The sequence below is a fragment of the Canis lupus genome, chromosome 11, assembly GCF_011100685.1.
Source record: "Canis lupus familiaris isolate Mischka breed German Shepherd chromosome 11, alternate assembly UU_Cfam_GSD_1.0, whole genome shotgun sequence".
Taxonomy (NCBI): domain Eukaryota; kingdom Metazoa; phylum Chordata; class Mammalia; order Carnivora; family Canidae; genus Canis; species Canis lupus.
The window spans coordinates 16,453,331-16,466,693 of record NC_049232.1 but is presented as its reverse complement, the minus strand read 5'-3'; the positions used below and the strand labels follow the sequence as shown (position 1 = coordinate 16,466,693).

Sequence of the window (13,363 nt, the reverse complement as noted above, 5' to 3'; positions counted from 1 at the left end):
ATACATACTACTCTACCCAACCAGTGACAGCTCTGATGTGTTTTAACTTTCCCCAAATGGCATTTGCAAGGGACAATCAAAACCACTCTAACTTTAAACTGAACTCTTATTAATTTCCATCCCATTCATATCCAAGAATATGAGCAATATATCAGACAAATTTAAAGTAAAATGTTGCCATCCTGCTAAAAGCATTATATTTAATCTAATGAATATACAACCAGGAAGTGGAACCACCTGTTTCATCCCCTTGAACCATCTGTTTTGGCTAACTCGACACAATAGCTAATACGATACATACGCTATTCCCAGGTGCACTCAAAGAGTCACTATGGTTACGAAACAGAAGATGGACAACCAGGTGAGAGATAGGGAAATTTTACTTTAAATTTTCTAAATGGTATTTTCCATTAAACATTTATTTGACACCAATTAATATGGTCACTGAAAACACAGGTCTCACTGAAAATATGGACCATTGTCTTCAGTGATGCTTATACAAACTGTTATTGTACTCTCAAAGACTTTAAAACTGTTCCCCCCCAGAATTCCCATATTAGGTTCTTTCTTTGGTTAGGGGAACTCACCAACTTCATAGACATTCTTGTTGGCTGAAGTTGAGTTATTGATCTCTGCATAGGGGGAATCTCTCCGTGCTGGTGACTTCATTTCCACATAGCCACACTCTGAGTTTTTGGGGATAAGTACAGGCGGGTCTTTAATAGTGGCATATGGGTTTTCAGAACTGCTTAAGGAGCAGTTACTTGAATTATATTCAGAATTCTTTCCCAAATCTGTAGAGAGATGGGGGAGAAAAGCAAACGCTATTAATTTTTTTCTTGTTAATACTTTACTTGGACAGGTTACTTCCTTTTCTTTGTAGCTAATTTTCTATAGTTATATATATATGGACAACATCATATATTTTCTACTTATTTTAGAGATAATCAGATGTAAAATTACCATCTATAAAGTAATCTTAGCTCCTCTCTCAGGTGAGTATCAAGGTAAACATTGTAGAGTTGATTTCATTTTTATTTCATTTCACACTCAATTCCATTCTAATTTACTAATAGTCTCTGAATTATCAATGTTTTCGACCAGGAAATCATCTGTCAATGCCCCGGAGAGCACAAGAAAGTTCTATCATCATGGTAAGGGAGGCATTTGTGATGTCAGACTTCCTTGTAAAACCTCAAGACTGGGCACATGAAGTTATTCATGTAACAATGCTGAGCTCTAGTTTTTCCTGCCAATTCCTTTTTTTGCATCTCCTTCTCCCTGTAAATCATATATATCTTCTCAAAGAAATATGAGTGTCTTCCAGCAAACTGAAACCTTTGTTCCCCCACACCTATGATCTAACACAATGCACCTATGGTCATGCTCTTGACCTTAGTCAAACGTGTTTGTATATTTGGTGGACTAATTAACCATACCAACAGCTCCACATTTTCTTTACACTGCTATTATTGCTTGTTTAGCAAATTATTTTGGTCTCTGAAAAAAAATTTTTTTAATTATGATTTGATAGATGTATTTCTTCTTTAAATTTATACCATACCTTTCAAGGATTTTCCCATATAACTTCTATCAAGTCCAAAAGCTCCTGTGATAAAGAAGAAAAAAAATCCCCAGTTAGATCTGGAAAGAAGAGAAAACCCAAATAATATTCCAAGGTTATGGAGGAGGATGGTGTGGGCATCCATTATCTCCTCACTGCAACAAATAACCAAGGCTGCTGCTTTTCAAATCTTTGCACCAGATCACTCATGCTTGATGTCTTCAGCGCTTAGAATTTAAAATATATATATATATCATTCTGATCATTCTCTTGCTCATTTACAGTGACTTTGGGAAAGGCTGATCAGTACATGTAGAAAATAAGACATGGGTGAATCGGTACACTTGATTCAAGGTTGCACCATGAAAGAGGCACAGCCGGACTAGAATTGAGACAAAGGACTTGGATTTCCTCACTCATTCACTGCATGACTTTGGGCAAGATGTTCAACTCTCTCTGCATCAATTTTCTTATCTCTAAAATGAGGAAAACAAAACGTGCCTTCCAAACTTTACAGGGTTGTTGTGATCATTAAATGAACTAGAGCACCTGAAAAGGCATCGTAAACTCAGAGGCGCCAGATAAATGAATGGTGTTTCAGTGACTGTAACAGTGAATGTGTCCTACGCCCCCCAGCTCCAGTCTACATGCAAGCATTCCAAGTCCTCTTCAGTGATCTCTTAAAGAAATGTTATAGACTTACGTTAGAATAAGAGAGTTAAGTAATGACTTACGGCGAACATTCAAGTAAGTGTGAGAATGTAAGGAGACAATCCCCTGCCACTGGGCGTGTGTCCTTAGAATGATAGTAGACTCAAGTTCTGATGTCCTGGGGGACACACTTTTGTAGGGAAAAAGGGAGCATCCCCTAAAGGGAGAGGATATGTCTAATATCATTCATTGTAGGACAGGAAATGGGAATGTCCTCCTCTCTCAGAGAATGTTTTCCCCTCTCTTGGGTCTGGGTTGTGAAGTCCCAGCTGATGGGAAAGATGTCCAGTTGTGCAGGGCGGGCAAGATAAGGATGAATAGTAAATTAGTCTAACCAAAGGGAGGTCTGGCCTTTGCCCTTAGTTACTGGGAGGTGATCTCTAGGTCTTTGAAATATCCCACCCAGTAACAGTGTTTTTGTTTACCTGGAGCTCCACTGAATAGTCTATGAAAGTGATTTATGGGAGGGGGTTTGGGCCACTTAGTGTCAGCTTCATTTCCAGAGGGACCAGTTGAAAGGTCAGCCACCTGGGTGGTCAACCATGTTGACCTAATCAAACTCTCATAAAAACTCTAGACACTGGGAATCCCTGGGTAGCTCAGCAGTTTAGCACCTGCCTTTGGCCCACGGCATGATCCTGGAGACCCAAGATCAAGTCCCACATCAGGCTCCTGGCATGGAGCCTGCTTCTCCCTCTGCCTGGGTCTCTGCCTCTCTCTTTCTCTTTCATAAATGAATAAATAAATAAAATCTTAAAAAAGAAAAAAACTCTAGACACCAAGGCTGAAGTGAGCTTCCTTGGCTGGTAATACTTCACGCATATTGTCATCTACTGTAGCCAGGACAAGTTAGCACTTTCCATGATTCCACTGGGAAAGGACAACTGGAAGTTTCTGACTTTGAACTGTCCTTGACTCTACCCACTGTGTCTCCTCCTTTGGCTGATTTTAATCTGTATCCTTTGGCTGTGATAAACTGTAACCATGAGTATAACTCCTTACAGTACATTCTGTGAGTCATTCTAACAAATTATGGATTGTGAGGGTGGTCTTAGGGATTCTCACACTTTGTAAAGGGACCGCATGAGGATAGGCAGGGCCTGTGGCATCTGAGAGCTCCCTATTAAGGGACTCTGTCTTTGCTACTCTGCCAGATTCACTTAGCTGTCTCCAAACTATAGCAAAGTCTCACTAAATGTCCATCTTGGTCTTAGTTATGCGATCGATAACATTCTCCAAGAGGCTAAGGGGAGGAGCAGCATGAGGTGGAGAGTAAATTAAGGAACAAGAGGGGCACTATGACACCAGCATCCCTGCCAGGTTCTCTCTGGGTGCTGTTTTAATGAGGGAGTAGGCGGGGTTCTTCATATAATCCCCCGTACGTTCCACTCTCTGGATAGATACTTTCAAATGCTTGGCTTAATCTAATTCATAACATGAACCACCACACGATCACTATCTATGTCACAGATGAACAGATCAGCCTCAAGAGGGTGATCAGCCCAGGGCCATATAACAGAACCAGGAATCAATCTCAGGGCTTTTGTGTCAGGTTCAGGGCTCCTTCAGACAACGTCAGCACAACATTTCCATCATTTAAAACACCTACATATTTCATCATCCACAGTGTGCCTTACCCTGTCCTTTGTAAGGCAAGACTTTTTCTGTGCAACAACTGTAGAGGGCCATTAAATGAAGAATTTCTCTGGGATGGGAACACATGAAGGAGACTCAGAATTTGTGATGATGATTTTACATTCTCAACAATCAGGCCTGGAGGTCTTAGAAGAAAAGCAGGGAAGTTCATATGTGACCACTGCAGTGACTGTGTTCTAGAGTCTCCAGACCAAGTGTAGCAGGTAAACATGGAATAAGAGAACTTTTCTCTCATTAGTGCCAGGTACGTACTTTATTAACATCAATTCATGTATTTCTTGAGCGACATTATTCACGTAATGTAGACTTAAAAATTTTTTTCTCTGATGTTAAGTGATTTGACCAATGAGTATACTGTGAATCTGGTATATAAATGACTATGTTCAGAAATATACAGCTATTTGATAATGTTGATATAGAGTGCAGACAAAAGTTAAGAATTTGTATTCATTTTCCTACTTTAACTTTTGCATTTTTACAGTAATAGGGGATTCCAGAGCCCTTACGGATTGGTTCCTTCCTCTGGCTCAGGTGATTTGGCATATGTAGTATTCATAGAAAAAGCAGGGGAGGAGTAGTTGGAATATGAACTTTGAGACCTGGCTTTAACCTCTTCTTTCCATGAAATCCTGGGCAATAGAGTTAATCTCTCTGTGCTTCCCAGTTTATTCCTCTATAAAACAAGATTCACAGAAGGGCCCGCCCTTCTGTAGGGTTGTCAGATTCAGTGAGTAAAACAAAGTAAGGCACAGCCAGGGTGGCTCAGAGGTTTAGCGCTGCCTTCAGCCCAGGGCCTGATCCTGGAGACCTGGGATTGAGTCCCACGTCAGGTTCCCTGCCTACTTCTCCCTCTGCCTGTGTTTCTGCCTCTCTCTCTCTCTCTCTCTGTCTTTCATGAATAAATTAACAAACAAACAAACAAAAACAAATAAGGACGGTGCAATTTGAATTTCAGAGAAACAACAGATAATTTTTAGGGTAAGTATGCCCCATGCAACTTTTGGGATATATTTATACTAAAAATATTTGTTGTTTCTCTGAAATTCAAATTTAACTGGGCTTCCCGGTCACCCCATCATCAAATAAATACAAATGAAAGGGTTTGCTACCCATAAGGTAATGCACACATTTGTTATGGCATCATCAAGCTCCTCCCTGAAATTTGGCAACTGCTTGGCAATGGCACAGTTCACTCAGTGGGGTATCACACCAGGTCTTTAAGGGTGGTCCAGGAGGCCCCACCCCCTTTTCAGGAAGGTCATGAGATCAAAACTATTCTCATAATAACACAATGACATTATTTGCTGATTTCACTTTTGTTCTCACTCAAGTGTGTGGTGGTTTTCCAAGAGCTGCACCACTGATTAAATGGGGGAAGCAGATATGAAACTTGATCTTCTCTGAAGCCAGATATTAAAAAGACCTAAAACAGTGCCATTCTTCTCACTAATTTGTTTTTGTTTTAGAAAGTGTAGTTCTCTATTCTTTTTTTTTTTAAGATTTTAAAAATTTATTCATGAGAGACACAGAGAGAGAGGCAGATGCAGGCAGAGGGAGAAGCAGCCTTCCCGCGGGGAGTCCAATGTGGGACTCCATCCCAGGATCCTGGGATCACGACCTGAGCGAAATGTAGACACTCAACCACTGGGCCACCCAGGTGCCCCATATAGTTATTTTTTTCATAAAAAAAGTGTTTTATATTATCATGAAACTAGACTACTGTTATTATAAACAAAGAAATAAATAATTATTTTAAATAGTCTCAGTTTTAACTTGTAACATAGTGAGCATCAACAGATATAACCCATATTGAAAGAAGCTCTTCAGCATTCTCGATTACTTTCACGAAGGGGTCCTGATCCAAAATGTTCCAGAAACACTGACCTACTATGTTCCTGTTGATATCTTTATTTCTTCACCTAAAGGGGAAAGGGAGCCTCAAGTATGGGTGCTCCTTATTAAAAGAGAGCAAAAAGTAACACATTTCCTGGTACCACCCAGACAAGATTCAAATCCCAGCTCTACCATTTAATAGGCTTTGAGACTTTTCTCAAGTGACTTGACCTCTTTGTAACTCAGTTTCTCAACTGTAAAATGGACATAATGGTGACAATAATAGTACCTACTTAGCAGAGTACTTGTGAGAATCATCTAAGTTAATGTATGTAGAGTTAGAATGGGAGCTACCAGTAGACAGAGATTCATGTGTCTCATTATCAATTCCTGGTACACACTAGGACCTTATTAAATGTTTGTGGGATGAATAAAGTGCCTAAGACAGTAATAAGCCCCATACAGACATTATGTAAAATTTTATCATTCTGTTTTTTTGATGCATATTTCCAAAAGGTTGCTTTGGCATATCATAAATCTATGACTATCCAAGGTGACTAAAAGATAAAGGAAGTTGTTGAGGATGGATATTGGGGAACTTGCCAAGCTCATTAAGGTAGCCGCCATGTTTCCAGTCTGCTGGCAATGTTCCCGTGCAGTCTGCCACTGGGCCTCTCTTCCCAGGATTCACATTTTTCAGATTCACAAACAGCTGATTGTTCTTTGACTGTTAAAAATAGAGACCATAAAAGATGTAAAGAGAGAATACCACGTGGCACAGCACAATGTTGTCAATGTGGGGAAAGCATGTCCATGGCATGGATCAAAAGCTGGTGCTTCAATGAGGTGGTCCAGAGGGGCAGAGGTGACAACTGGTTGGGTCTTAGAGGGCAGCAGGAGTACACGTGCATTGACCCGAACTATTCCCCTCCTGCCTCAAATTCTTCATTTCACTTAGTCACTCTGTGCACATTAGACTTTACTTGAGTTAATGTATGTGGAACTTTGAATGGAAAAGTTAAATTCTTGGTTTGGGCTCTCCTATCAAACACTATAATTTTTTCTGAGTCACCAGTGACTCTGGGCCATTTCCTTAACTATATATGTGAGGATAAGATTGTGTACTTTGCCTCCTTCCCTGAAAACATAGGAGAACAAATGCAACGATGAATATGAAAGTCTCTGGGAAATGTGAAATGCTATTTAACTATTAGGCCCTATAATTAAAATTCAGCTTCATTAATATAATTGCAACTGAATTAATTTAATTAGCTTGGTTTTCTTCTAGTAGCTAGAATGAGACAATGGAGATTGGAAATATAATTTGGGACAATTGGAAGGAAGACATGTTTGGGATTTCAGAGCATTCTAGAGGATACTGAGAGGGAGGTGAATGGTACTAGAAGAGCAGCCCTGGGGGTCCAACACCTCTGTGTGTCTATAAAATGAGGATAACAATCACTCTTGATTCACAGGATTGGTGTGAAGAGTAAATGAACTAATACTTGTAAACTGATTTGGAGTGCTTGACACATAGTTTCGATTTGATCATTTTTGACCTATAATAAGGCAATTTCATGTGGTTCAACCCAAATAAATGAATGTTGTTTTTGTTGGGAAAGGACACATGGCCCTTAAAGGGCATTAGAAGACAGCTGGTCAGAAAAGACAAAAGAAAGGACCCAGGATGGAGTCTGCTGAGGTCTGCTATGAGACATCATTTTCAAGCCTCTGCAATATGAGAAACATTTTTCCAAAGAAGTACACTGGAAACAGTGCAAATTGGAGACAAGGAGACCATGGCTGGCACTGCAGCTGCCTCCCTCACGAACTGGGGAACTGTGTTTTGAGGTGAATCATATTGTCTGCTGCTGGAGTTTTTCACCAGTAAACTTGAGATTCTAACATGCACCCAGAAAATTGGAGGAATCAAGGAGATAAGAGATATAAAGTGCCTAGCACTGCATCTGGCAAACAGCAGCTGTCCCAAACGCTTGTTCCTTTCCTCTCTCCCTTGCCGACCTTTGGGGACTGGGAAACCCTTCCTCTCACCTTTGCGATGGTCATCCTGTCCCTGTTGTTGACATGTGGGGATGTGGCGCACTGGGTAAGTGTGTGGTAACTGGGGTTAGTGAAGTAATGGCTGTTAGCACTTCCACTGTTGCTGTGGGGAAGGGTTTCTGTAAGAAGAGAAGGAAACGGTTAAGGCAACAGGCTCCCCCAAATCTGTGTGGATAAAAGGGAAGCAAAATAACCAGAACAAATGCTTGTACTGCTTCCATATCACAGGCTGGGCAAAATCCTCTCCTGCCCAAGACACTCAGTAAAGCTTCGAGAAGCAGCAGGTGTCTGCCTTCCTCCCTGCCTCCTGAAAAGTGTACAAGTGTCCTCAGACAATCCCTCTTTGCTTTGGGGCTCATACACCTGGGGAGCCATCACTTTGAAGCTACTTCTGTTGTAACTTGGCTCTTTTTTTATTTTTAGACACTTAAGCTCTCTTCATAATATTCTGTGTTAGAAATGCACTATTAAGTAAATCGACTGCTTTAGGTATTCCCCTAGAATCAGTGTATTTATAAACATGTAACCCATCTGAAATCCTGCAGTAATTTTCCAAAATAATAGATACTTTAAGTGTTCAAATTCCTTAATTGAAGCGATTTCCTCTTTTTTCCTGTACTTCTCCTCCTCCTCCTCCTCTTCCCCCTTGAGAGAGCAAGCGTGCTCAGGAGCGAGGTGGGGGCAGGGGCAGAGAGAGAGAGAATCTTAAGCGGATCATGCTCAATGGCATGGCTCGACCTCACAACCCTGAGATCATGACCTGAGACAAAGTTAGGAGTTGGACACTTAACTGACTGAGCCACCCAAGCTCCCCAAAGTGGTTAGTTCCTCTGGTGAATGAGTATGTCACTTAAAAATTTACATTTATAGAGGCTTGTGACAGAAAGATTTGAAAGAGTTTTCTAAAGAACATCTTTGGTTCTTGTTAATACTACACAACTGATTATTATATAACTTTGATGCTCTGTAGTTAATGATTTGTATGGGCTCAGGGACAGGTTAGAAGATACCATGTTAAAATACCAAGGCCAGGGGTGCCTGGGTGGCTCAGTTGGTTAAATGTTGGTTTTCATCTCAGGTCATGATCCCGGGGTCCTGGGACTGAGCCCCACATCAGGCTCCCTGCTCAGCAAGGAGCATGCTTCTCACTCTCCCTCTGCTGTCCCTCTGCTTGTACTCTTTGGCTTTCTCTCTCTCGCTCTCTCTCTCTCTCTCTCTGTCAAATAAACAAAATAAAATCTTAACAACAAAAACAAAAATTAAAGCCCAATGCCAGGGACAGAAGACCTGGTCCTCATCCTTGATCTGCTCCATGACCTTATCAAACTTATGGGTGCCTCCTCCTCTCCGCTCCCAGTCCCCAACATATGACAAAAGCTTAGATGCCCAGCAGAGCTTCCACCAGATTGAAATTCCCAAGGTCTAAAGCAACCTCATGATGAATCCAATTCAAAAGCCCTCATAGAAGACAACAATGATGATTTTACTACTATTGACATATAAAGCACATCTGTAACAATGTATCTTTTCCAAACATAAAATCTTCTCAAGGCTAATGGACAGCACAGCCGAATGCCCAGTTTCAAAGAACCAGGATGAACCCTTCCTTTTCAAGGAGTAAGATGGCTCTAGGGATCAGTCTTACCTGAAATGGTATAGTCTGCATTCATGACCCTCAGGGCAGGGGTGTAGGTAACTGCAGGCATGCTTGATTCCTTTCCCTTTTGCTTCTGTCTGTAAATAATGAACAACGCCAGGAGGAAGAGAACAACCAGTACAAGAATGATGATGCCCACGATGGCTCCGATCTGGTAGGAATTGGCAGGGAGAGCTGTACTGGTCCTGCTTAAGCTGTTCAGATTTCCAACGATAATGACTCCAGCTAGGAGAAGGAGAAGAGATCTGAGTCAGGATGACAATCTGCTGGATAGACGTTTCAACTCTTATTTACAACATTCTCTCACTGTGCTAATGCAGGGATGTTTTCAGTTCTTGAAATGTTAATTTAGAAACTTTTAGAAACTGCAGGAAGGAAAAACAAACATTCTCCACTTGCAGATGTTGTTGGCTCATCTGTGTCCAGAAAAAAAGCTGCTCTAAGCCTCAGAAATGACACTGGATTTCCTGACCCCAAGGACTTTACAGTAGGGTTGGGGAGCTTCTCACATAAACACTAAGAAACACTTAGACCAGACCAGGAATTCACTGGATGTAATAGTTTATCTACCATGCTTTATTTACTAAACAGTAGTAAACTTATGAAGGGCTAACTTCTCAATGCTTTGACTGCTTGACTTCATTTTATGTCTACCCTTAGCATTTCTCAGGGCAATTCTCCTCCAAGCAAGTGCAACTCCATTGTAAATCTGGTCCAAGATGAGGGCCTGCCTTATCCTAATTTCAGTGGGCTTTCTAACCCTGGGAGATACTGCTCTGTGCAGTTATTTTCTATGACAGAAAGGTGTGTCCCAGGAACACCTGACAACATCACCCTGAAAGCTTACTCATTACAATTTAAACTTTAGCTTTACATGTTTCTTTCACATGTTCCATCTGATGAGGACAGCGAAGATATGCACTGTGAGTCAAGAAACCGGACATTTAAAAAAGTTGATCCAGAGATCCTGATTTTCCCTTCAAGCACTTAGGCTAGAGTTTCAGCACCTATAAAGAAAGAAACTAGCCTCCAAGCAGGGGCTTCCGGCTCAAACATCCCTGTGACTTTATGATTCTAAGGGTTAGACATCCTTCTTAGACAGCCTGCCCTGAAATGCAGAGCACCAAAGTCAGTGCCATGTGACCACAGGCATGTGTCATAATGATGTGACTGTGGAATATAACATCCTATTGTCAGGACAGACAAATATAAATCGTGAAAATGTAGAAGTTACTTAATAAAAGAAAATGAAATAGGAATGCCAATATAGTACACACTTGAACATGATGGCACCTATAACTCTACGACTTTTCTAAAGTCCCTACAGCCCATGTGTGGTTACCTCCTGAAAAGAGCCACACACCTCAGGAGCTCTCTGGTGGCCATGCTTCAGAACCATCAGAAGAACTTTCTACGAGGCCCCATCCATCCCAGAATCAGAATTGCTCACATGCCATTATGTATAAGACAACGATTCTCAGGTTATTGTGATACACACCCTAGTTAAAAACCACTGGCACACATTTTTCAAAAAGTTAAACATATAATTATCATATGAGCCAGCCATTCTACATCTATAAATTTGCCTAAGACAAATAGAAGTATATCTCCATACAAAGACTGATATACTGTTGCTATTATTGATAATAGTCCAAAACTGGAAACAATTCAAATGTCCATCTAGAAGTGAAAGAGTAAAGAAAATATGATATATCCATGCAATGGAATACTATTTAGCAATAAAAATAATTGAAGCATTGATATATACAACAGCATGGTTCAATCTCAAAATAATTATGCTAAGCAAACAAAATCAGACAAAAAAAAAGAGTACAGTGTGATTCGATATACATGAAATTCTAAGCAATGCAAACTTATCTGTAGTGACAGAAACCAGATCAGTGGTTACCTGGTACCCCAGGGGCAGTGACAGGGATGGGCATAAGGTAGCATTTGAGGGTGATAGATGCATTCACCATCTTCATTGTGGTTGTGGTTTCATGGGTGGATATGTCTGTCAGATTTTATCAGGTTGTACACTTTATATTGTATGTGTGTGATGTATATATACGTATATGTACTGGTGTACATGCGTTGCTTTTTATAGGTTAGTTATACCTCAATAAAGGTGAAAGCATTGAAGGCACAGTTCATGAGCTGTGGAATCAGACAAACCTGGCATCTAAGCCCTGGCCTACAAATAGCTATGTATTATACATTAGTGGTGCAACCTTGGGCAAATTACTCAGCCTCTCTGAGCTGTAGTTTTCTTACCTGTAGGATAGCAATGATAAGGCATCCATCTGGCAACTAAATAACCAGCTAGGACTTTGGAGTGTCCGGAGAAGGATTTCATCAGATAATGTAGGTGCAAACACTTAATGTTGGCTGGTACATGGTGGTTACACAATTCGAGACACTAGATATCATTTACTAGTGTCCTTACCTTGATCACACCGTGCCCCCTTCCAGCCTGGGCTGCAGTAACAAGTCCCAGTGATATGGTCACAGGTGGAGTTGTTCAGACAGTCACATATCTGGCGACAGCCATAGCCATATGTTCCCGCAGGGCATTCTGAGAAGGAGATGAAAGTCCAGCATAAGCTCTCCAGCCTCAGGAATCTGGGCAAGGCTGTCTCTTACTATCTGATCCCATGTGTCTAGAGGGCAGCTCTTCCAGGAGATCACTGCACAGGCGGAACCACCCAGGAGGTCCTAGAGTTGGCCAGAATTCCCTGACCTGTGGTTGGACTCAGGCCAGGTGGCAGGAGGCCAGAGACTGAGCTCTTCACTCTTTCAGTTTTTATGTACCACTGCCCTGAGGGGTAAGTAGAGAGTCTGGAGAACCCAAGAGAACTGATGAAGATCATCAGCAAGGGCAATCTGAGATGACCCCACCAGATAAAATAGTGAGACAGAAGACTGAAGAGTATAATCCAGACATGCATCCTTAAGAACATGAGCATTTTACTGACGGCTCAGGGACACTCCTACCAGCGACCTGGATTAGCTGGGAGTAGGGGACAAGGGAGGGGAAAGTTTTGTTGATTTCCTAGGTAAGAACTTCATTTCCCATAGAATGGCTCAAGATTGGGCTGTGCAGGTCAAAGCCTGAGAGGCTTAAATGGAGAGATTTTTATGATGCATTCCTAATAAGAGCTGGGTGTGGATTTCAGAGAAGAGTATAGGTGCGTCAAATCTAGAAATCATTCCCAAATACTGATGTTTTTTGTAAAGTGGGCAGCAGGGGGCAATATGCTGTTATTATTGGAGTTCTCTGAAAAACAGTGTTTCTGTTTACAAATGAGCATCAGGAGGGAGTTTCCAAAAATAGGAACATTTTGATTTGATGTTCAAAGTAATCACAGAAGGACCTAAGCAGCTTCTATCTAATAAGAATATAACTGGTCTGGCTTCCAAGTGAAAGTCAGTTTAGAGCCTGTTCTGGCTTCTATGCATATATATATATGCACATATGTTTAGACACTTATAGAGACAGACGCACAAAATTTGTATACACAAGGGGTGTGCAGGCAACGTGTGACTCATTGTGTGTTTCAGAAGGAAATGAATATCAGTACAAAACTAAAATTGGGCCATCTCTATCCAGGCTGATTCTGGGAGGTCACTCCTGTTATGTACTAGACAGGAAGATACGCAAAAATATTTCCAGGGTTCAGCACACAAGACTGAGACAACCTGGCTGTCCAGGGGTGCCTGTGAGGTGCTGCTGGGGTGGAGAGAGGGTGATCTTTTCTCATCAAAGTCCTATCATGCTGAACAACCTTTCCAGGCCACATTGCTCCTATGGGCATGTAATCTTTGCTACATCCTACCCAGAAGTGCCCCCTCTGATAAGCAAGAAAGATCTGGCCCCTTTC

The 13,363-nt window shown here is 41.3% G+C and overlaps 1 protein-coding gene across 8 annotated transcripts in view; it reads right to left on the bottom strand.

Moving 5' to 3' along the window:
- MEGF10 (multiple EGF like domains 10) overlaps window positions 1-13,363 on the bottom strand; it is a 319,848-nt gene that overhangs the window by 8,248 nt on the left and 298,237 nt on the right. For all 8 annotated transcript variants that reach the window (XM_038552022.1, XM_038552023.1, XM_038552025.1 and 5 more), the window contains 6 exons: window positions 11,929-12,057; window positions 9,471-9,707; window positions 7,817-7,944; window positions 6,368-6,491; window positions 1,565-1,609; window positions 588-794 (listed from right to left, as the gene is read on the bottom strand). In XM_038552022.1, the coding sequence (XP_038407950.1) occupies window positions 588-794; window positions 1,565-1,609; window positions 6,368-6,491; window positions 7,817-7,944; window positions 9,471-9,707; window positions 11,929-12,057 (870 nt within the window). The remainder of the gene's footprint in view (window positions 1-587; window positions 795-1,564; window positions 1,610-6,367; window positions 6,492-7,816; window positions 7,945-9,470; window positions 9,708-11,928; window positions 12,058-13,363) is intronic.